Here is a 20,913-nt window from a genome sequence, read left to right as displayed (position 1 = left end):
AAAACCCAAAACAAGCTGAAAGAAATGCTACGTACTTATGGCTTCCCAAATGTACTGGGGAAAAGAAAAAAACCCTACTGAGATGCTCGAGAACCGATTACTCAGTCGTGATATCAACGAAATCCACAAGATGGAGCCATTTCAGTTCCATCTTTGCTGCATCTCTGACAGATAACTGCTGTCCCCCATCAGAAGAAAACCCAAGAACATGCTTCCATAGATATATTAAGACAACAGCAGAATTCCCTTCGTGGGCTATACAACCAGGAAGCTGTCATTCCTTTCTTGCCCAGCCTGGGGAGTTATCAAGTTCCCTGATGTATGTACGCAGGACTAGGATGGCAAGCGCTGTGGAGCCTATCAAGAGAAGAGGATTTTAAAAATCTAGGAAGATGCAACTACAGATTTTTCCTCTACTCAAGCTCTTCCTGATGTCCTTCTAGTAAGATCCTGATCAGCAGTAAACATTCTTTAGCTTGCATTTGCTTAGCCCCAAAGTCACCCAGGCCACTGAGAACACTAGCAAAGGTTTTTTGTCACAGCCTCAATTCCCCATTGGAAGAAATGTTGACATGTTAGTATCAGAGCCCAAACAGTCGGCTGTTACAACAATCCCACTCTCCAGTGATCCTGAAATAAAAGAATGTGTTCAGCTCTAAAATTCTTTTTCTTCTGTGACAGACAAGCTTCTGCTCACCTTCCACCTCAAAGCCAGCATTTTGTTATTTCTAAATAAAATCAAAAAAAAAATAAAGAGAGAAAAAAGAAAGGAATCTGGGCCACAAATACTTCTGCTTTCACAGACATCACAGTCCTGCTGCCAGCTTTTTCACAGTGTACAGATTACAGGCTGCACACAGCCGCTGCATTGAGCCTCCTTTCTGTACAACACCTACTGTACAAAGAGTGCATTCATTGCCTTAAATAAAATAAAATATTAGTTGGCCAGAGAAGTGCTGCTGAATGATGCTTCTCATTTATGGAGCTTACAATTCAGTTGACGGATTCCTTTCCAAAGCTAGTTCGTTTTAATATTAACTGTATTCAAAATTTAAACAGTAGAAATGCTGTTGTAACTCATTCAATTTGTCTGTGATAAAGAGCTCAGCTCATTATTTGTATTTTATTTCTTAAACAGAAAACCATCCACCCGACCTACTAGATCTCAGTACTTCTGTAACAGTGCTGTTCATTATACTTACAGCTCCCTTTGCTCCTGGTAATCCCATATCACCCTAAGCAAAAATAAGACAAACTATATTAGAAGAGAGTATCCATTACAGGAAATTCGGCGTTTTCTTTCACTATTAAAAAAAGGTTCACATACTTATTTGATTTATACAAAATTGCACATGAAACAAATTACAATTAATTTGGAAATAAAACTTAAATTCCCAAATTTTTTGGTAAAATTCCTTTCTCAAAAACATTTCTGTGAGGTGCAAGTAAGAAAGTGTGTTTATTACAATTGGTTTTGTATTGCTTGTCTTAGAATTAGACACGTGGCTCTAACCTGTCAAACCACAGTTACAGCACAGGACTATCTTAAATAGTATATTGCTTCGAAACCTTTAGAGGAAGCATTATTTAATCAGGAATTTCTAGTGTGACAATTTCAGATATTTTAGCGTTGTGTTAGCCCAGAAAAAAAGGCAACAGAAACCAGGCAAGTGCCTACCCAATGTGCTGCGAAGAAGCCAAAGCCCTAGAAGTTTTAGTTCCCAATAGCCCGGCTCCCGGCTTGAACAACCCCAAAATCCATCTCTCTCTTGACTGAGAATGGCAGTCCCACTATTCAGAAGTTTTTAGTTCATTTTCCCTCTGAATTGGGGCTGGGGGAAGTTTTCAAAATCTCGCAATATCACCTATGAAATAGATTAACTCTTCTCTTGGAGAGATTTCTGAAAGTTGTATTTTCCCAGTTCCTAAATGTCATTCTTGAATTGGTTTCTAAAGGTCAGAAGGCTGACTTTTCCTCTTAATGAATATGCCATGAGTGAAATAGAGTTAAGAACTGTTACCAGTTTAAGTGTTTCAGTGTGCTCTTGGCAATTCCTTCAGCAATATCACAGTGCCACAGCCTCTTCCCAAACTGTTCTCCCTCTCCCCAATAGTCAGTTGCTACATCTTATTTCCAAAGCTAAAAGCAATACGAAGTATTTCCACCAAGTTATTAAGGATGATATTTTTTATCTGTACTCTGTTTCACCTGTATTAAATACATCCTCATCCTCACTGCCTCAAACACCAAGAATTTATGTGTGTGGATGCACACGTATATTTATATACAAACAGTTAGTGTATCTCTACATATGTATCTATATATATATATACACACCCTCCTCCTTCAAGGCAGCCTGTATTACACCATACACCTAACAGAATACGCGTATTTCAGAGTGCTTTCAAACCAGCGGGAATGGCATGACCAGGCTAACAAAACTGCTGCGTTCTGCAATGCCCAGTTAGCATAAAACTGAAATGTGATGTTCAACGATTGAAACGTACGCTTGAAGCATTCCAACAATACTTTAAAGATTTAATTTACAACAACAAAGTATTAGATCAGGTGAACAGAAAATAATGCCTTACTAAGTCACCCTTTTCTCCTCCATCTCCTTGTGCTCCAGGTGCACCCTATAGCACAAAAAAAAAAAGACACACTGTCAACCTTCGGATTTAGTCAATGTAATTGGCACAGCATTTGGCAGTGTGACTTGAAAGTACCACGATCTCTGACATTACTTACTTGTTCACCCTTGGGTCCTGGTTCACCCACTGAACCCTGAAAGATTAAAGAAATTAAAAATAATAGAGAATTTGAAACTGCAGTTCAAAAGCATACGAGGTTATCTTCAATCCCCCCTACCATCTAGCAGTAGTGCAAGAGACCTTTAAAGCTGCAAACTTTTGAGAATGACAGTGAAAGCACTTAAGTCTTACAACACAATTAAGGTGACAGACTGAAGGCGAGTAATAGCATGGAACATATAATCCACTGCCACAGTGGATGGTACAGACTCTGACTGTCAAGAGGTAGATCTCCCCTTTACATGGCAGATGCTCTTGCAGCTGCTACGACTCTGCAAATTGGTTAGAAGTAAAAAAATCCAGTAAGTGCATTGCTTTTTCTAGCCCTGTTAAGTATTCCATATAGCTGCAGGCCATACCAGCCCTGCTAATGTAGCAAAAGCATAGACACATCCACAAGTCCAGTCACAATCTTGTCCTGCTTGCTGTTTTAAATCTCAATGTTTTTTAGCTGACTATCTCTTGAATTTTGATTGTTACAGTTAAAGCTGAATGACTTGAGTCTTAAAATTGATAATCCTTTAAAAAAAAATGTATATATAATGCCTCATCTTAGAATCCTATAATAAAACACCTGTGTGGACAGGCAGAAACCAGGGGGATAAATAAATGACCTGATTCATTTTAAAAATATGTCATTTGTTTTTATAGTAAATGTATTTCATTTGTAGAACAGTGTATTACTTAAGAAAATCTCAGTATTTGTGCTCTGTTAGAAAAAACAATCACACCATCCTTAAATATGCTTTGCAGTCAGCGCACAAACATACACATTCCCAGAGAACAATAACTGTGCATAATTTTTTGTTCTAAGACAGAGATACAGCATATTGTCTCCCATTTCAGAGATCCATTTAATTCACATAAGATATAGGCACTCAAACCAGCATAACATCTACAGTTTAATAAATTCAGATTTGTTCTCATGTTCCTGAGGACAAAGAGCCAATACTAAATTATCCACAAAGCTAAGCAGTTGAAATCACAGACCTACTTAACATTCCGACTTTGTCAAACAATGCCAAAACTATTTTGTCTGAAGTGTTCTCAAAATTGTGCCTTATTAAGTTTTTCCAATTACTCACACAAGAAGACCGTGATTCCCAACCTAACAGCATTTTGGTGGTTCTTTTTCTCCATTTACTCTTCTTTAGAACAACAAAACAGTCAATAGATAAGGTTGAGATGGAAGAAGCCTCTGCTTCTTGGAAACCTGGCCTGTAATGTTTGTATTAGCAAACATAAAAGTCACAGCTGAAACTATCTGAATCTATTTTACATTGGCTCCCAAAATTTCAATGCAGACAACAGGGTAAGTTGTCAAAATATGAAAAGATCCACTTTTTTGACATACTGCTTATCTATTTGTAAAAATCCCTCCCAAACCATGCCCAGGAATTGTTTGCAAAACTGCTGGTCAGCATCAGCCAAAACTGTACCATGGGCTACAGTAACTATTTAACAGTGTAAAGCTTGGCCTAGTGCTGATTGACTTACTAAAATAGAAAGAACCAGAGTATCTGAAACCAATTCGAAATATGTGAATAATAAGTGGTGAATGCTGGGGTTTGGCTATTATCCATAGCATATCTGCATAACCACTCTAAGATTCACTGCATGTGTGATCCACTGTTGTAACATTGTTCTATATGGCTATCTCTGCTATAGTATGGCAGCTTTGTGATGGATGCACTAGACCCATCACTAGAACAGAATGAAGGACCTTGGGGTGGTGCTTTGCAACACACTGTGATACCCACTCCCTGGGATCCATTGCAATTGGCAAACCTACAAGAGAAATAAGGCAGAAAACCAGGTGAAACTGAAACTGAACATTCGTGGCATGTCTGCCTGAGCAGAAGCAACCAAATAATGTTCATGGAGATGAAGCAAACAGTTATTGGGGCCCAGAAGTCTTCTTAAACCTAGGACTAAACCCAACAAATGAAAGCCGTTCTATCACCTGTATTACCTGCTCTTATCCTAAAGGTCCAGACCCTTTGTAAGGTTAATGAGGAAAATCAGGCATCATTGGAGGAAGATTGTCAGCACTGCACCAAATACTAGTTATTTGCTACCTCAATCTCCCCCTGGAGAAGTCTAAAGTATGAATCATTACTAATTAAATAAAAAGAGATTGCTTTATGTCAACACATTTGACTAGAAACATGTTCCTTATCTCAGCATTTAAAAAAAAAAAAAAAAAAAAACCACAACAAAAAAAAAAAGAAAAACCAAAAAAAACCCCCACACCACCAAAACCCACACACAAAACCATGAAAAAAATGCCTTAACAATAACAAAGACTTTGAGACTTGTTTTTAAGTACTGAGGCTGTTTTAAATACTGCCAGAAACAACTGCAAGCCCTATCTAGCCACTCTGCAATGTATACTGGGAGCATACCAAGAACAGGATTCCTCTGCAAACTAAAGACATCTACAGCAGCGATACCCATGTCTGACTAACAGTCCTATTACTTCTTTGATTGTCAGAGGAAAGAAAGAGGCACTTCAGAAGTTAAATTCATCTAATACTGAAGTACTTCTCAAATAAGAAAGATGAAAAACCGTGTAGAACTGCCTATCTCGATAACAAAGATGCCCGAAGTTTGGTGAGTGAATTCCACTCTGTGTAGCCTTCTACGAGCAAGATAAGGAGTATTTGGGAGTTTATGCACTGTCTTGACTGACACTTATTCATCAAAACAAGGTATATCTTCTTTTGGTATGCAAGATCCCCAGGGCCCAGTTCTTCCCTTCTAACACTAGAAGAGGTTCTTACACCCTGCAATTTTATGTGTATGCTTAGATGTCTCAATAGCTGCATTAGCCTGTCAATTTCCATAGCAGGTCCTAAGATGTACGTTAAAAGCACTGTATTTATTGTAGACCAGAGCTGACGTTCCAAAGCTCTGCAGTGACCAGAGGCCCTGACTTAGAATTTCAGATCTGGTCGAGTCGACGATCTGCAGTATGATTTAGGTCTTTAGATGATCCAAACTCAGAAAACAACAACAACAACAAATTTATGCCAGTAATCTTATGTCAGTCCCTTAAGTAACACTGTCAAGAGTTTTCCTGTATATTTTATGAGCTCGAAGTGGTTAATGGGCACCTAGAATACCACTTTCAAGCAGTTGACAGACCCACGCACAAAACAAGAATCCAGATATTAATCCATGGCGGGGGGGTGTGGTGGTGGTGGTGGTGAGAGAGGGGAATAAATTAAAACAGTGCTCAAATTATTGCACTGACTCCTGACATCAAACTGCAGTCTGTATGTATGAGAGCATTGCTTACCCGGTCACCCTTACCACCAGGTAGGCCTGGAGGACCTGGCAGTCCAGGAAGTCCAATATCACCCTGGGGACCCTGTGAAAATAAGTCAAGGGTGTAAAATTACCTAATCTGTTTTAGAATGAATAATTTAGGGTCATACTCTGACAAGCAGATGGGGCAAAATCTTACTCCCAGAACAGTCTAATTTGATGAAAACAGAGCTGATCCAAAATACAGCCCTTTAAACAGCATCTTACTTCGATTTTATTGCTGATAAACAGAATAGAAATGGCTTACAGGGCTTTCCACCCTCCAGTCCCTCAGTAACAATCTGCTTCTCTTAAAAACACTTCCTAAGATCTTGCAGCCTGCAATCTGTGCATTCCTCTGTAACAGCAGGCTCTTTCAGGCAAAACCTCCCGAGCTATGCCTCTGACTGCGACTGTATAAATACTGCTGGAGCACTGGTTAAAAGGTGGCATTCATAATCTGCTCCATTCATTAGTTTCACATGGCTGTCAGCAGAAAGCCAGTCTTTTGCTGCTCCTGTTCCCTGAGTACACACAGCCCATAGAGGAGTGTGCAACCCAGCTTTGCACATCACAGGATTTATGTTTGGGGGTTTATTTTAAATAGAAGGATAAGTACCACACATCTCCATATACTTTAAAACAGCATTTTCTAATATTAGCACTGTCACAGAGGACTGAAAAAGAGACTCAACAATCACTCATTTCAATGTTACTTTCGGTTTCCCGCATTGATAAATGGGTAAATGTAGTTCCAGATGAAACCATAGCTCCTTGAAAGTAAACATGAGCACCCAATATGGAAATAAACTGCTTACCCATTTCCCTGGTATACCTGGAGGACCTGCAGGACCTGGCTCCCCTCTGCTACCCTTATAGGAAATAGAAGGACATCATTACTTCCTGAATTATTTCTTGTGAACAGGGAATAAAGTTTGTTTTTTTCTTAATGTTTAGTGAATTACACTACTTAGCAGTTGGCTTTAATGAAAACTCCTGTTTATAAGTGCAAAAAATATGACATATTAAAACCAGTGAAACTTCCTGAGAAACACAAACATGTTTTGTTAACAATGGCATACAATATTTAGCTGGCATTAAATGGTTCGATAAATTCATTCTGATGAGTGATTATATACAATTAAGTCCCCTTCATGGGATTGCACCTGAGAGTTACGTGTCACAAACACATTTACATCACTAAGACAACTCTGATGGGTGTGCTTAGCTATAGGCTTTTGCTTAGTTTTATCAACTGCACCACATACTTAAAAGCCACGATCCTGCATAAACAATGGACAAATGCCAAGTGTATGTGGAAGTCATGCTTAACAAACTCATTGGGATTACAAAAAAAACAGAACAAAACAAGAAAATCCCCACAGTCTAGGCTGGTACAGGGCACAGTAACCTTTAATAATCCCCATTCATAGTAGTGATAAGTATAAATATGCTTTTTACAGGATTTTTGCTTTATGTCTTTGCTTCAGATATGTTTATCCATTTGGATCATCATATTCACACTAGTGTTATAAGTCCATCTCCCAACGCATCCATTTGAATACATACCCTGGGTAAAGCTGACATTGAGTCAAATTTTCAAAGATTTTAAACAATTTTCTAACTGAAGTACCTTTATCAAAAGAGTTTGGTCTCTTATGATTAAACATTTCAGAACAGCTCGATAAGTTTTACACATTTACTCTCACCTGTACAGGTACATATATACACCTTTACCCATAAATTCAAACACTGCCCCAACACAAGCCAACACAAGTGTCACTACCTGAGACATTTTTCTTACTTCTACTGTGTGAATACATAAGAGGTACATGCTATAAAAGCACGACATAGCATTTAAGATCATAAAATGTCAAGAACTTCAGTTATTAAATATAAGTAGACAACCTGCTATATACAACTTAGGAAATTCAGGTAAAACCAGATCTAAGCATTCTAGAGCTGTATATAACTGCTAATTTTAAATACAGATATTTTCTTAATAATAAGAAAAATATTGTGAAATATTGTGACATATTGAACAATAAAAGGAGATGGCAGATATGGCCTTTTATGCCAGGTCATAAATGCAATGACAACGTCTCACACAAGCTTAGGAAAACTAACTCTACAATTCAAGAAATAATTAGGTATCCTGGAGAGATCAGAGAACCAAACATAAACAGACTTTTCCATTCATTTTCTTCAAAATACCCTATGGTGTTAAAATCACTATCCTTTTAAGGCACTTCATATAATTTCTAGAAGCTTTTTATGCTAAAGAAAAGAAATCTTAAAAGCCCCCAAAATCACCTTCATCTTACAACCCAGAAGATGCATTAACCTTTTTGAAAATCTGTTATAAATCACACAATTCTGTACTACATCTCTGACCTGGAATACTACTATATTTCTGATGCAGGAAAGAGAACGATTAAAATTAGAAACTCCTCTCCTCGTATATGTCATAACATTCATGCCTGATTGTTATACACCTATAAAACAAAAGCGATGTCACCTTCCACAGAGTTAAAATCATAAACCTCTTTAGCACATCAAAGGTTCTGCTGGTCATAAGGAATGCAAGAAAAATCTTCCTTTTTATTTTAAACGCAAAAAGAATCTTTGGTCAAATATACACTACAGGCCCTTTTTCAAACACCAGCGCTTTTCTAAGGCGGTAAAAAAGAACGCTGGTATACAGAAGACTGGAATACAAAAGGACAGTATTTCCTGTAAACATTGACATTATGCCTGTAAGGACAAATTACTTCAAATTAAGGGCCACCACTGCAAGATCTGCAGGAGTTGTGTTTTGGCAAGGGGGAACCTGTAACACAAAGAATAATCAGGAGTCTCACTGGCCTATGACATAACCTAAAAAGCTGTAAAGCTTCCAACAAGTTGTACCTGACTGAAACAGCCCTGGGATAGGATTTTTATTGAGCTAGTTATTCTTGGTTCCCTTCAGCAGGGATGAAGGAAAAAAAAAGGAATCTTGAAATGTAAACATTTAAAATATATCATGAGCCATGTCTTAGAAACATCTGTTTTCCCCATGGTTTCTGTAATAATTGGTTCAGGTGTCGACATCTGTAGTTGGTCAGACAAAACCTTCCTCTGTGCTCTAAGTTACTCTTAAGCAATAATCAGAACAGAAGGTGGTTTGGCCATGTCCTCAGCCTGCCTTTCTTATATGGTGGCCCTATAGCTAACAGTCCATAGTTGCAGACTCACGAATCAATGGGCGTGTTGCACTAGTTTTAACACTTGAAGAGGGAAAGTAGCTACTTTAGAGTGAGCTGTGACAGACTGACTTGCACCCATGCTGGTAAACCTGGCCTACAGTGAAGGGAGGCAACACATAGATTACCACTGCAAATGGGCCCTGAAGCCACTCCAAAACCTAGACACTGCCTAGAGATTGTTTTAGTCAATGATGTTAAAGAGTGTGGACGGAAAGCATGTCCAAGACTGCTCTGGTACTTGAACAGTATAGATAATTGATTACTGTTAAGTACACTATCACTTAGTATGCGAGTGCTACTGAGGATAAAGGTCATTCTCCCAAAGGACAGCAAGGCCCATGTGAGGTGGTAACACAGCACCACAACACTGAACAATTCCAGGGTGCAGCCCTTCCACAGCTGATGTGCTGGACTGCAGTTACAACAAAATCTACCCTCCCTTTGTTCCAAGGCAGGATTGCTGGACCACTCAATACATTCAAATGAAAATTTAATGTCTCACTCACAGTTCTCCAAGATCTATACTTAGCTTTTGAATGTAACATGTGTAAGGGGACATTACAGGATTTACAGAAGACGTTCCCTCAGATTGTCTGGGATGGTTTTCTTCCTCACTGAAATTTTGAAGATTTGATTCTTTTGTAAAATTCCCACAAGCAGTTACAGAATGCATTCTCATGCTAAAACAGTTTCTTTCACTGTTTTCTTGATTTCGTGTTGATCAGTTGAGTGGAACAATAATAAGAATGAGAATATGCCCCAAGTAATTTGCATCTCACTCAGCTGCCCCAATAATTTAAACACTAATTAGACTCTCTTGACAGGTACTTCACAGTCTATACTGTAATAAACTCTCCTGTACTTAAGAATTTTGGTTTTATAATATATGTCATACCAATTAATACATTCAAGAGCAGTGCCATAGAGAATTAAATCTGTGCAGAATAAGAAAGAATAAAAGTACATTTTGGAAGGAATATTGCAAACTTAGTATTCCAAAGTCTTTTGCAAAATGTAATTCATTTATTAATTATATGCTTGTAAGACAAATTCTTTCACCCCAGAATCTCAGAGGAATTTAAGTTCAAGGATTTATCCATGGAAGCATCAACAGGTCTCTTCATTTAACCTTCAGAACAGTACTAAAAACACCCATAAACCATTACTTGCTAGAAGAGTAAATATACAGCAAACCTTTGCACCTTTTTCAGAGTAATAATGAAATTGTACTCCTCAGGATAATGGTAAGGGATACGTGTAACATGAAATGTACCTTCCTTTTAACTGCATCATGCTTTGGGCAGCAGCCATTCTGCTGCCATTCTTTTCAAGGGTGATACTGTAGCCAAGTATAAAAGAGAGGCCTTTTATGCTGGCTGCACCTATAGTGTTAACTGAAGTCGAGGAGAGCTTCAGTACACTAACTCCACAGCAAGTCAAATTTTCACCCAGGCTACTGTCTACGCTCTTTAGGAGAGGCAGCTTTGGGATATCTGCTGACATCCAGAGGTCTAGCATACCCAAAAGTCAAAGAAAGCTGTCATTGAGGGTGGAGGAGTAAAGGCAGCAGACAGGAATCTGACCATGCAGATTGGAAAGACAGCAGTGGATAATATGAGAATTGGAGAGGCTTAGCAACGCTAATCAGGTTTGGCTGGGATGTGCAGTCTGTGAGTGAGAGAGTGGAAAGTGCTACTCTGTACAAATCATGCTGCAGAATTGTGCAAGGTCAGAAAGTTTGGTCACATCAATCTAAGGCTTAGGTTTACTGAACAGAAAGTGTACCTGGCAGGATGGAAATTCACTTTCTTCTTTTGATTCTGCTACAGACTGTGCAATGTAACCCCCTTTATCTGTATCTTACATGTAAACTATGACTCACCACTTGTGGAATACCTCTGAAATAATGTATATACAAAATGCGTCCACTGATACTTAAACATATCATAGAAACTGAGGCAAGGACATTTCATCCTACCACACTACCCATACCACTCCACCATTAATGGAAAATGATCCATTATTCCAGTTGAAGTCATGTAAAAAGAATCTGATAGAAAAGCTAAGCTTTAGCTCTAATTGTTAGGGTAAACAAAAATACGTTTCAGGGTAGATAGGACAAAAATACCTTTAAACACTCAGAAAATTACTTAGCTGAAAGCAATTCAAGATGCTGAAACAGTATTCTCATCTGACACCCTAGTAACAAATCTAAGGTTCTCTCCAGGCTCCCTCTTCATAACGAGCAGAGACAAAGGTACCTCCAGAGAGCAAGTCAGCCCAACCAACCAGGGCCCCTCTGGAATGTCTCAGAGAGGGCTACAATATCACATCTAAGGCAGCCAGATACTTAACCTCTGTGGCTTATATTAGGAAAACATGTATTGCATACTAAATCACTAACAACATATATACGCTGGCCTGTATATACATTGAGTTTGCTCAATTTGCTAGGCAAATATTGAACTTTAAGTTAAATGCTTACTTACACGTTCCAAGCAATCTTTTGGCTGCAGAACCACTGGATGGGATACATGTTCTCCAAATGTTAGCAATTTAAAGGTTAAATAGCTGAAGAAAAATAAGGGATGAAAAAAGAAGGGGGCAGGGAGCAGTATTTTCTGCAGACACAGTATGAAAAATTAAATCTTACTAAATCTCCACAAATATGACAGAAAATGGTTAAGCAGCTTAGGAAGCATGGCTAAATTCCACTGATTAGGAATGACACTGATGTTTGAGAATTGCTTCCTTTGGGCCACCTGCCATGATGACTGGCTTAGAAAGGTTTAAATCACAAATGATCGTGGTCATTACTTGGATTAGCTAGCATAATGTGAAGCAAACATAAGGTTAACTAACAATACAATTAGAATGGAATGGAGAATATGTCTGATTTAGGAACAAACAACAAAATTTCCATGTTGCTCAGCTGTTTTTCTGTTTTACTGAACAGATGAATAGTAAACTCAATAAACAGAAGTTTGTGGCTTTTTTCCTGCTCGGGTCCCCACTTAGTTTCCTAAGGAAAAGCAATGATAGACTAAAATGATACTTTTAAAAGTAATTTTCTCCAAGGGATATTTGTCACTAGCGTGATAAGAGTCTCCCAGCACGTGAGTTTGCTCATTTTTAATTAGAGCCAGTTATCTTGCTTTCAACTGTTTAATATCTTCCTTATGAAACTGTCCATTTTTACAGACTCACAAAAGACCAAAATTTGAATCTCCTGCTTAGTAACAATATTACTCCAAATACATTCCAACAGTTGTTTGGTAATGAAAATAATATTTAAATAACATGATTTCCACCAGAGGATACTGCAGGCTATTTGGTGAATGGTATAGCAGCATTAATCTATCCCATAGAGTCATTGATGTTGTTTTTCCTTAGTGCAGATACCAGCCTGCTGTCCATATTAGTAGAATGAGCCTTGCTACCCCTGCCACAAGCCCTCACTGGATGTTCCTTCCTCTACAGTTCTGGCCTTCCTGGAGTGACCAGCCATGCTGTCTTTCCCCAGTAATGACATGGAGAAAGTGATAAGTGAAATGGGAAAGTGAAGAGGGTCTTTCATGTGGCTGCTGCCATGCGGCAATACATAAAGGACTGAAGTTTTCCATATTGTGCAAAATGTCAAGGTTTTTTCCAAGGAAGACCCCTATACCAAAAGTGACATTGAACAAAGGGTGAAGGAGAAAAAAAGAAACAAAAAAATCCCTGAAGTGAGTGCTAAAGAAGATAGTTTAAAATAGAAAGGAAAAGGACAAGAAAAATACCTGCACAGTAACCATAAAATCCTCAGACTTTGAAAGTATTTAGTTATAAAACTTTGGTCAAATGTTAAAATTGTGAGAAAATTTCAAAATCTGGGGAAAAAAAAATGCAAAAGTATTCACAAGAAAATTTCAGAGCAATTATAAAAGCTTTTCTCAACTTATTTTAAAAATTTCTAGTTTTAGAAGTTTGAAAATCATGGCATGTAAAATTCTTTAGCTAGAAGATCTTTTTTTTCCTGGAAATCTAAAGCCAAAGTCCTAAAAACTGAGGCTCAAATATATTTACTACATGTACATTTGGCAGAAGAAAGAGAAAACACTCTTTATTCTGCCCTGAAAATAAAGAGAAACTCAACTTGGACGAAAGCTCACTGAGGTTCAGTAACCCAACCCTGTGCCCTCCCTGAACAAAAGAAAAATCCTGATCATTCTCCAGTGTTCCAAAAAGAAAACAGTCAAATGCTGCCTGTAGTCTTGAGCAGAAGGAAGCTAAGCATAGTTATTATTCAGGGCTCTTTCTAGCTTTGAAGGAACTATAGATGAGAAGTAGATTACTATTTAATGTTCTACAAGCAAAATTACTTTCTTATCACCAATTCACTTCCTTTCTGCATTTTACATTGATCATGCTTTTGTTCTAATGTTCACATGTTTTCCAAAATAAGGGCATTTGATAAAGAGAGAGAAAATAAAGGCAAGATATCCAGATGTCTTGCTGGTCTCTGGAGTAATAAACAGAAAAATCATTGTATTTAATCTGCATGAAGTATTTCTGTCTGACTACAGGGTTACTAATAATTAACCTTGTGTGTCAACTTCTGTTCTATGGACTGCTGATTTTGTAAATTCATGTTCACATTGAAAGGATTAAAAGCATAGTTTAGCAGATTACAGTGCATTATCAGAGTGGGCAATTACTTTGGTCCGATTCAATCATAATACTTATTCCTGTTACAAGTATACAAAATATTAGCTCAAGAAGAACAGGGCTTAAATCTTTTTCTAGTGCACCCAACACTTTCAAAAACAAACAACAAAAACAAATGTTTGCAAGTTGGATATATGCGAGGCTGAAGAAACCTGTATTCCATCCTAGTAAGTGTATGCTCACATAATCCGCTTTCTGTACCATTCATAGGCAACTGTGGACACAGCACTCGTACAAAGATTCAGTTTAAAATAAACATGATCTCATGAATTAACACACCTCGCACACAATAACACAAACCACAGAAGAAAACAAAATCTGTTACTTGGCTCACTGCTGTTGTCTATTCAAGAGTTAATCCACAGAAAATATTCCTGACCCATGAAATACCCTTACCAATGTATCCCTATCAGAAACTCTGTAAGTCCTGTATGAGGATAACCCTACAACTGCATGAGTAAAACTGTTATGTTGTTGTATGATAGCAGAAGCTCAGCAAATTCCAAGAAATTATCCCTAGGGTATCAGTGGCAAGAGAGAAGCTTGCAAAAGCAATTGGTTACAGAGCCTGGAACCTTGTCAATGTTGCCAGACCAAATTTTGGTACATGAAAATTTTCTTCAAATCACTGACCTTCTCATCCCTCACAGAAGGATGAACAGCAAAGGGAAATTAGATCAGCCTTACTCCAGTCCATGCCAGGCCCACTCTAGAAGAAATCAGAAATCTGTACCCAGCAGACTCTCTAGTATCCAGTTGTCCTGTCTTCACCACTGAGCCCCAGCAAATGCTATCAGTCCGCTTTCTTTAGCACATCTATTTCCTGCAGCAAGCTATCTGCCCAGCAACGATTTCCACAATCTTCTGAATCTTTCTAGTAGAAAGGAAAATCCCCAGTAAAAGAAACTACAACATCAGTGTTTCCAATTATAGAAAAATGCTGTACTTCACATCAGTATAGCTACATTTATCATGCCAACCAGAAAGAGCCAAGGCAGAGGCCTGAGTAGCATCCCACCATCATCCATGATGAACAGTTGGCACACTTTTGTCTTGGGCGAACTGGACCTCCCTAGACAACACCCAAGAACAGTTTAGGGAACACAGGCAAGCAGCTGTTCCCCATATGCAACGTGATTGCACGCAGCCTGCTCTTAACATGAGGGGGTGTTAAGGGAGTTTAGCAGTATAAAGACAAACCACGTCATGCCAGTTGACCAAGGAGGCCGAGGACAGTCTCTAGCCATTTTCTTTACTAGTTAGGACAGTAACCTTTCCTTCATACCCTGCCTCACTATTCACATTATGTGCATTAGAAATAGGTCTGAGCCAAAAAAAAAAAAAAAAATCATGTTCTGAACACTAAGTCCAAAGTGCAAAACCTTGTAATATAGAGCTAAGCCTTTTAATATACAGCAGAAGCTTCTTTAAGGGGCTGAAAGAGTTAAAGAAAAGAGCAACTGATCTTGCACTGACAGCTAGTGAATTTAAGCTTTTCAACACCAGTAACGGAAGCTGACTGTTGCAGTAGAAGAGCAGGAGTTTGGTTCCAGCTTTTTGTCACAAACCATCCTCATTCCCTCTGTCTGGGCTTTTACTCAGCATATTAAAAAATAAAGACCAGAAGAATACAAACAAAGCTTTAAAATCTAATTTACCACCAAAGCCAGAAACAGTCACAGGACATGTGCTTCTGGATTTCTTTATGTGATGATGCACATCCGCCTGATACAGAAGGGGGTTAAAGAACATCTAGTATTTACCTCAATAATTAGCACCTGTGCTGAATAGTATTTTTATCTCATGGTTAACTTCAGCAACCGTAACTTGAGACATTGCAGTATTACACACAGTCGGTTAGAAATTTATCCAGTACTTACTGCTGGTCCCCGGGGTCCTGTTGGACCTACTTCTCCCTCTGGCCCCTGTTCACCCTGTTTTGCGGATGGGAAGAACACAACACATTTGAAAAGTGATGTTTTGCACAGTGCCAAGACTTCTCGTTTTTCTAGCTCTTTTGAATAAGATTAATGGTCTTACCGGTTTACCAGAACTTCCCATCAAACCTGACACTCCAGGGCGACCTGTATTACCCTGTTGGACAAAAGATGAAAATATCAGCTAAGGAAATGTTTTATTGTTCATTTTAAAATAAAAAAATAAAGAAACTAAGAAGATCTAAAAAAAAAAAAATAAATAATAAAAAATCAGGCTGTATTCAGTTTTTAACTTCCACCTTTATTTTGGTTTTCATTTAACTTTCACCTAATTCCTTCTATCTAATTTTTCAAAAGTCAGGTTTTAGTTCTTTAGTTGTTTACATCCTGACAAATCCCAAATACACTTGATTGCTGCACTCAAAGCACAGAAGGCAATATCATTCCATGTAATTTCAGAAGAAATTCATGTCTCAATCTACTTTTCTTTCTCAATTACTTAAAACTAAACTCAAACATGACTGTCTGAAACATTCCATCGTCTCAAGCGTACAATACTTTTTTAAACTTAATTGGGATTGATGTTGCAGTTTGGTGGTATGTAAATAGAGATTACAATCTCTGTGATTCAATCAATTTAGGGCAGCTATAAATACTATTCGTATTATGAGATCACTCATTCCAAACTGTAGTGAGGTACCCATCTTATATGCCTCCCCTAACAATTTCCACAGATTTAAAAGGAAATGGCCTTTTTTAGGTATTATTTAATGCCTGGAATCATGAAAACCACATCACATGCAAAAGAATCATGCAAAAGCACAGGACTAGAGTTGATTAAAGAATATATTTAATCCTTTCAGCCAAAGGCTTATCTCTTACCACAACAGAAAGTTAATTTAATTTCAGTGGTTACGTTAGAACTTGGTGAGCACAAATACAGTATTATAAGAAAGTCAGTAGTCAAGACGATTTACCTTTGGTCCAGGAATGCCTTTCACACCTGGAGAGCCTGGTAAACCCTGAAAGAAATTACATTTACAGTGTTTATCTGTTGGAAATGGTGTTAAAAAACATCTGTCTTATGGTAAAGCATTTCTAGTCCTTTTACTGGATATTGAAGCACTTTTATCCAATAATGGACCAAGCTTGAATTCTTTCTATTTACAAAGGAACAGATAAGGAGTATTATTCCTACTATATAAATTGGCAAGACGAGCATGAAAAAAAGTGAGGAGCTGTGGCTTTTTCTGGCTTAAACTAGAAATAGATTCTTGGTTCCAGTATTCTGAGACTGGAGAAAGAGAGCTTAACAGATACTTTTTGTATACATTTCATCCCCTCCTCACTTCTGTGCAACAGCTCATAGCAAGTATGCTTTTACTAAATTCTCTTCCACGCTGAAGAACTCACTTTGTATTACAAATTTACTTCCAGTTCTATTCTAATGCAGCTCCTTCACTATATCCTCACAGCAATTACTCCTACAGCATAGTGTTTCAAAGAAGTTTCCATTTAGCTTTTGACAGCTGGCAGTTTTTAACTTAAATTACTCCAACATCAGCGCCAAACTAACCTATATATGGCCTTTCTGTGATTTGAACTGAGCCTAATTTTCAAAGGTAAAATACCAGATACTTACTGGCAGTCCCTGAAGCCCTGCATCACCTGGAGCTCCGGGTTTTCCTGGTTCACCCTGAAAAACATTTTAAGTTGTAACATATGCAAACCAAACAAAAGGCAAAATTTTATTTCTGGAACACAGAGCTGGATCACTTTGGGATCTGTAGGAAGGGAATGTTCATTCAATTACCCTAACAATGTACTTCAGCCTGCGGCTTTATGCACAGTAAAAAGCCACAAATGAGTGAACAAATCTAGGGCTACCAAAGCTCAGATATATGCCAACTGTGCCTTACTTTTGCTCCAGGCATTCCAGGGATGCCTTCCCGGCCATCGACTCCTGATAAGCCCTTGAAAAATAAATAAAAAGATTAAGAAAAAAAAAAAGTATTGTTGGAGAGATTTCTCCCAAGCACTCTGATACACAAATTAGCACAACATGAAGCACACAAAGAAATGAAATATACATACAGACTCTCCTTTCGGCCCAGGGAGACCATTTATTCCTCTTGTACCTTGAGGGCCCTAAGAATAAAAATAATCTTTTTTAAAGGAAAATAAACACATTGAAATGACAGAAGTGAAGAATGCCAACACATATTCATTCAGATATACATTACTCTGAGAGTACCAATTATGCTCCATGTTTATATGCTATAAGTAACCAAAGTTTGTAAGTCAACATGCATTGACATTTGTGTGTGCTCACCCTTTCTCCCTTTGGACCTGCCTCTCCCAGTGAGCCTCTCTGGCCTTGATCACCCTATAGGGGAAAAAAAAAAGATTATTTTTTTTTTTTACTGCAGCTAAAACCTCCAGTAACTCAACAACAGTACAATTCACACTTGGTTACGGGGGACATCTTAAACTCATACTTATAAACTCGTATTTAAAAATGCAGTTTCTTAATACTGCGTTTGACAGCTATATTTCAAAAAAAAACCAGCTCAAGCCATCCCCTAAGAAGCCAGGAGTGTCTAAGCAATGTTGCATTCAATTCCTCAACCCATACAGTTACTTGCTATTCCAAGCATAAATTCCAGGGGGAGGGGGATAGGGAATGGGGACTGGGAGTAGGAAAGAATAAAAATAAATAAATCAAATAATAACAATTTTTAAAAGGGGTACAAATTGCCCTACACAGGTTTTGTTCTAATGAAAGAATATTTTCCAATTTAAACCCTGAAAAATTCCAAGTCACTCCAATGCCCTGTAGCATTCAGAATGAAGAGGTGACAATAACATTCTAAGAGGCTAAAATGTGTTCATCTACACCATAATTCCTTGGGGACAGTAAGAGATTCTGGACTTGACATCACTGTCATATCACTTATTCACCTGTGGGGAATCAACAGAATTGGATTAATCAGTCAGAGGCTTTTCTGATTCGCAACCACAGAGTTTCAGGACTCAGTATCTAACTGGGTAGACCCTGAGAAGTGTTTGACCAACACACACTTTACTTACAGGTGCACCAGGAAGGCCTTGGGGACCAGGCTCACCATCAAGCCCACGAGCTCCCTACAAAACAAGTCGATAACACAAACATTAAAACAAAGTGCTGAAACACTAACAACTTATGTGCCCTCCTGGTTCGCTGGAACATGCAAATTTTCTACATCATCTTTCTTTTTTTGTGGAGTTATGAAAGCCAGTATTTTTTAACTATGGAAAAAATAATTCAAAAAATGACATTCAGTTCATTCTCTTAAAAAAAATATCATGTGGGACAGCATGGAGTAGACGTTTTCACACTGCATCAGAAAAGGTCTGTGTCTTCCTTAATATACTATCCTTCACTACACAATAGAATAGCGTCAAAATGCGAAAAGTGCAGTGCAGCTGTTTGTATCACATATGTTTCAATGAAATAATGCACTTGCTACCCTGTAGGTAATATAAGCAATTTTAAATGGAGAGAAAAAAAAAACGTTTTCTAAAAGATTTACAGAGAATAAGGAACTCCTTTGTCAAACAGATGTAGTAAATATGTCAAACAGATGTAGTAAACATTTCAAACAGACAAAACAGCACAAAAAAGTAGGCAAATAACTGTGAAGAATCAGAAGATACAAGGGTCAGCAAAGCAAAGTAAGATAGTAATAGTTTAGCAAATGTGTCCAAGAGGTGAGGAAGGACCACTCATGAGAAGCTTCTTAATCAGGACAAATTTGATGTTGTTTCTTAGCATAGACAATCACAGAGTAAGGTTTCCATTATTTCATTTCTAGAGAAGGAGACAATGGCATGATTCCTACATTTTCGTCTTTCCAGAAATTTTTACCATCTAGATTTAGCAAGATCATAAGAATAGAAATGTAACGGTCAGTCAGTTTTGAAATATCAGTTAGAAACACTTTGATGAACAGCAGGAAAATTACCCGGCAAAGTCAGAGCCCATATAAACATGAATCCTACTGGCAGCAGTTTAAGACACAAAAGATGTAAGAGACAGAAAGAATGGAGAAAGAACAAACTCTCAATGAAAACTCCTGACAAAAACGGAGACAGTGGAAGCAAAAGGTTTTGGGGAGATGCAAATCACAAGAGGGACTATTTAATAAATTTTAGCTTTAAATAAAACATGCTATAGTTTATAACTGCTATAACTTGTTATCATGCCAACTATATACTTGCACACATGCCAAAATACTATAAATCCAATAATTAGAGGGAAAGGTGTGAAGAGTACATTTACTTCATTAATCAGAAGGACCAAGCTGCCTAACCAGAAGTAGAGTAGCTATGGAAATACAGCTGGTAGGAGAGAGAAAATGCAGGGGGAAAAAAGATACAACTAAATAAGCTTTAAAAATATTCGGGGGTGTACTTTTTTTTTTTTTTTTAATCCAGGCCATTTTATGGAAAGAAAAGTTAATACTCACTTTGGTACCTTTAGGTCCCATGATACCAGTTATACCTCTGATACCTATGATGCCCTGAAAATAAAAAGTATATTTAAATTATGCTTCAATCTTTTCATCACAAATGCCTAGTTTTCAAACAGAAGACTCAAAGAGTTCTACATGCTTTCTTTTTGCTTATCTTACTATATTCTTACTATAAAAGGAGAAATCTAGCTACTTCTGTATTAGAATATTTATTCTGGATGGTAATTTGATATTTTACTAATTTAAGACTGTTTAAAAGAATAACAAAGCTATCAGATTGAATTATACAACCACAAATACATTAAGAACTGAAAAAACCCACTTCAGAGTTGAAGCATTCTCCCTGTGCAGCCTGTGTGAGAACAGATGAAGGGCAGAAATGCTAAG

The 20,913-nt window shown here is 37.8% G+C and overlaps 1 protein-coding gene across 2 annotated transcripts in view; it reads right to left on the bottom strand.

The window, feature by feature from the left end:
- COL9A1 (collagen type IX alpha 1 chain) overlaps window positions 1-20,913 on the bottom strand; it is a 73,399-nt gene that overhangs the window by 8,252 nt on the left and 44,234 nt on the right. For both annotated transcript variants that reach the window (XM_030490409.1, XM_030490410.1), the window contains 14 exons: window positions 20,521-20,574; window positions 19,103-19,156; window positions 18,345-18,398; window positions 18,107-18,160; window positions 17,932-17,985; window positions 17,655-17,708; window positions 16,990-17,034; window positions 16,116-16,169; window positions 15,956-16,009; window positions 6,939-6,992; window positions 6,113-6,184; window positions 2,750-2,785; window positions 2,593-2,637; window positions 1,203-1,235 (listed from right to left, as the gene is read on the bottom strand). In XM_030490409.1, coding sequence (XP_030346269.1) covers window positions 1,203-1,235; window positions 2,593-2,637; window positions 2,750-2,785; window positions 6,113-6,184; window positions 6,939-6,992; window positions 15,956-16,009; window positions 16,116-16,169; window positions 16,990-17,034; window positions 17,655-17,708; window positions 17,932-17,985; window positions 18,107-18,160; window positions 18,345-18,398; window positions 19,103-19,156; window positions 20,521-20,574 — 717 coding nt within the window. The remainder of the gene's footprint in view (window positions 1-1,202; window positions 1,236-2,592; window positions 2,638-2,749; window positions 2,786-6,112; window positions 6,185-6,938; window positions 6,993-15,955; window positions 16,010-16,115; window positions 16,170-16,989; window positions 17,035-17,654; window positions 17,709-17,931; window positions 17,986-18,106; window positions 18,161-18,344; window positions 18,399-19,102; window positions 19,157-20,520; window positions 20,575-20,913) is intronic.

This window comes from Strigops habroptila, chromosome 6, assembly GCF_004027225.2.
Source record: "Strigops habroptila isolate Jane chromosome 6, bStrHab1.2.pri, whole genome shotgun sequence".
NCBI classification, from domain to species: domain Eukaryota; kingdom Metazoa; phylum Chordata; class Aves; order Psittaciformes; family Psittacidae; genus Strigops; species Strigops habroptila.
This window is presented reverse-complemented; position numbering and strand designations above follow the sequence as displayed.